At 41.8% G+C, this 3,746-nt stretch overlaps 1 protein-coding gene across 2 annotated transcripts in view; it reads right to left on the bottom strand.

Annotated features, from left to right (window-relative positions):
* Window positions 1-307: 307 nt before the first annotated feature.
* LOC116673926 (cysteine/serine-rich nuclear protein 3) overlaps window positions 308-3,746 on the bottom strand; it is a 7,861-nt gene continuing 4,422 nt past the window's right edge. For both annotated transcript variants that reach the window (XM_032506300.1, XM_032506299.1), the window contains exon 5: window positions 308-3,110. In XM_032506300.1, the coding sequence (XP_032362191.1) occupies window positions 1,980-3,110 (1,131 nt within the window). In that variant the 3' untranslated portion in view covers window positions 308-1,979. The remainder of the gene's footprint in view (window positions 3,111-3,746) is intronic.

Genomic DNA, 3,746 nt, shown 5'->3' on the forward strand with positions numbered 1-3,746 from the left:
GGAGCGGTGTTCCCGCAAAACTGATGTCACAGATTGCCCTGAGGCAGGAAATATGTAATCAACAAATTCACTGACGTCAGAAACAATGGTTTAACCCCTTGATGTCGGAGGATGTCAGTGGCCAGCAAGATGAAGTCAGTTGTTAAGCAACAGATGCCATCTGCTGGCCGAAAGATGGAGTACTCTGAGAGATTTTGTCTGATTCGGATCAAGATATTATTGTTCAATTTATTAGCATATTGTTACAAGAATTGAGATAGGCCTACCTACACAATAAATGAACCACCTTTAAACTGAGATGGATGTTAAAAAAAGGTTTTATTCACACTCGTTAAAATGTACAGTTTTTCAAAAAGAAAATTAATCATATTTGGCCCCCAGTTTTGGCAGTATTGAGAGAAAAAGATTATTACACAAACAAGCCTATCTGAAAACTGAAAAAGTGCAGTTTACCACATTGTTCACAAGACTGTAAAATGATAAATAACATGCACCGACAAATGATGTGTTTAAGAGTTGGCATCAGTCTACAGTGATGATGGCAGCATTTTCACATGTTCACATTACAGTATGCTGCAGTTCACATGTTAACATGTGCTTGAGAGTTTTTTCTTCTGTAGGATTAAACGACACTAAGAGTCCCCATACTGGCAGACCTATGAGGCTTTTTGGGCAGTACATAGGAGCAGCGGTGCCTTGAGCTAAATGCTAATGTCAGCCTGCTAACATGTTCACAATGGCAATGTCAACATGCTGATGTTAATGTTCATTATCTTAATTTAGCATGTTTAACATCTGCTAACTAGCACTAAACACAAAGTACAGCTAGGGTTGATAGGAACATCATCAGTGTTGCAAATATTTAGTCAAAAATAAGGCATGGGACAAAGTTGACACAATTTTGCCCTTATGATGGCACTAGATGAAAAGTTAAACTTGCAACTACTGATTTTCTGGGCTACTTGGAGACATCTGAAGTAAATTGTAGATGCATTACTAACATCACAATCTGAGTTTGTCATTGCTATTTCGTGAAGGACTGGTTATACATTTATCTTTTATATATGTATTATTCATATGCAGATATCTGTTTGTAGATTTTAGCCAAAATGTCATTGACTAGTGCAACATGACAAGCGCATGGAAGAGGAAATCTTGATTCCGATATCTGTTATCCAACATCTACTAGCTCCACAGTCTTTTGTTAGAGTGATAGCCAATGAGTTCTGAGATTGCATACAAGTAGTCAAGATCCATTGTAAATAATATAACATGTCTGCTTTAAGGAATACCCAAATGAATTGTATTGTCTGTACATTATTTCAATATTGTACAGACATTAGTTGAACTGATATAGACAAGTTTAAACCAAAGATGTGAGCACAAAAAGGAATAAAAAAATACTTTCAGTATTAGAGCAGATTTATGTTGGCAGTTATTCATATAAATACCAGTGTTTTGCCAGTGGCATCACTTATCATTTTACAGTTTGTGTAAAGCCTTGAAACATCTTAGCTAAAATGAACACATGCTATACAGACAGGCATTTAAGAACGATTAGCAGCAACGGTGAGACAGCACAATGTAAAATAGTGAAACAATACAATGCACCTCAAAATCTGGATTCGTCATAGATGCCATTCACAACCAGGAAGCATGCTGTTATGATCAAATACTGTGTAAGAGGGCTTAAATGATACTCCATAAATTTACAAGTAACACGTAGAAACACTTTTTTGTTTTGTGGAATTTTGTCAATTGAGTTTTTACTACTTAATAGTCTGTATTTAAACCAACAATCCAGGAAAGGTTTAGAGACAACCAGAGATAAAATGAGATCACCTCTTTGAGCCTGTGTGACTCATTCTGTCTTTGGAAGTGCACTTATCAAGAACAAATCAAACTGATGCTTGAAGCTCACAATTCTTGATTAAAGATTTCCAATTAATAACTGAGGCCTCTCTAAAGCGTTTGAGTCATCAGGTACTCTCTGTGCATGGCGTGTGTGTGATTTGATTGGCGTCTCCGTGCTTTTGCGGTCCTGGCTGCTCCTTCATCAGCTCCATTACTTTCCCCTTTGTCTGCGCCGTGGACCCAGCTGAAGCCTCAGTCTGTGAGTCACGGCGCTCTGGATTGTTCTGGTGGTCTGTGGGGAGCGGCTCTTCGGCAGCTGCACCCACGGGGGCAGTGTTGCTCTCATGGGTGTCTACGTGTAAGCGAGTTTGGAGCGCCGGGGACTCTGCGGGGTCTGGGAAAATGCCAGAAGTGCTTTGCTGTTTTGATTGGCGGTGAAGTTCTGGTTTTATTTCTGACTCTAACGCAGTCTCTACTGTGGGGAGTGTCGGGGCGACGGGGACATTTTCACTGAGGAAAGCATGGGCGTCATTCACAGAGCTGTCTGTTTGATAACGCTGCATGGAGGGAGTGTTGTTGTGGAAGGGGTTACCGAGACTCATGAGTGTGTTGTTAGAGTAACTCAGCACAGAGGGAAGTGGAACCGAGTAGGGCGGAGGACTCGTTCCATGCAACGAGCAACCCCAATCTTCCTCCTCTTCATCATCTTCTTCATCCTCATCATCTTCATCATCCTCTTCTTCTTCTTCTTCTTCTTCTTCATCTTCTTCTTCTTCTTCTTCTTCATCAGGGTCCATTGTGTCTAAGCTGTGTGTGCTGCAGTCCGACAGCCCGCTGCAAACACTGCTGCCATCATCATCTTCCTCATAGGCTTCATCATCCTCATCCTCTTCGTCTTCTTCTTCCTCTTCTTCCTCCTCTTCATGTAGATGTGAATCGGTGTCGCCTGTGTTCTGGAGGTGCAGGATGGGAACGGGAATGTGTGACGTGCCACTCATCAATGGGAACTGCAGATTTGGCGGTTGTTGCTGCTGCTGCTGCTGGACCAAGGAGGAGTCGCCATGGTAACCGTTGCCATTGGTTACAAGCTGCGGCTGCTGCTGCTGCTGCTGCTCCTCGCGGCTCTTCTCTAGTTCCAGCTTCATGATGGTGTGCAGAAAGTGGGTGCGTACCCGGACCGGGTTGAACTCCAGGCGTCCCATGTTGTTGCTGCAGCCGTCTTTGGTGCAGCCACAAGGGAAGGACATGCGGTCCACCTGGGGATAAAGAAAAATTAACCTGTGGCGTGCACAGAAGCTGTCAGATTTCCGAAGGGAGGGAACTGCAGGCAGGAGGCCCTTTGGGAAATGGTAGACAGCACTGGGTACCAAATCCAATCGTTTTTAAGCAAAATTGCCTCTAGAGTATCGAAAAATGTCTCAACATTCAATACCAGATTTTAGTAGCTAAAGAGTTAATCTCATCACTGACACTGAGCCAATAAGCATGCAGAATGCGTCTACCAAGATCTAATAATGTCTGTGAATGTCTGAAGTAACACGTCATGAAGGCAGCAGGAAAATCTCTGTAAAATAAGATTTTTGCCGTGGTGTGTAGTTGTGCATTTTCTTTTTGTTAAAATTGATTTTATGGAATGTGAATCGAAAAAAAAATCGTTCAGAAACCGGTACTGAAGTCACAGTATTGGTATCGGTACCGGTATTGAAGATCTGTGAACGATACCCAGCCCTGCTACTTACTATAATCCTAAAAGCTGAAATAATAACAATAGAACAAGTACAGTAGAATTTAGAGAATAGACGTGACCTTTGTGTAAGGACAAATACACTATGATGAACATATTGAAATATTGTGTAGATATTTTGTTAATTTCCGGTTTGCCCTACTGAGTG

The sequence above is a fragment of the Etheostoma spectabile genome, chromosome 24 (genome assembly GCF_008692095.1).
Source record: "Etheostoma spectabile isolate EspeVRDwgs_2016 chromosome 24, UIUC_Espe_1.0, whole genome shotgun sequence".
Classification (NCBI taxonomy): domain Eukaryota; kingdom Metazoa; phylum Chordata; class Actinopteri; order Perciformes; family Percidae; genus Etheostoma; species Etheostoma spectabile.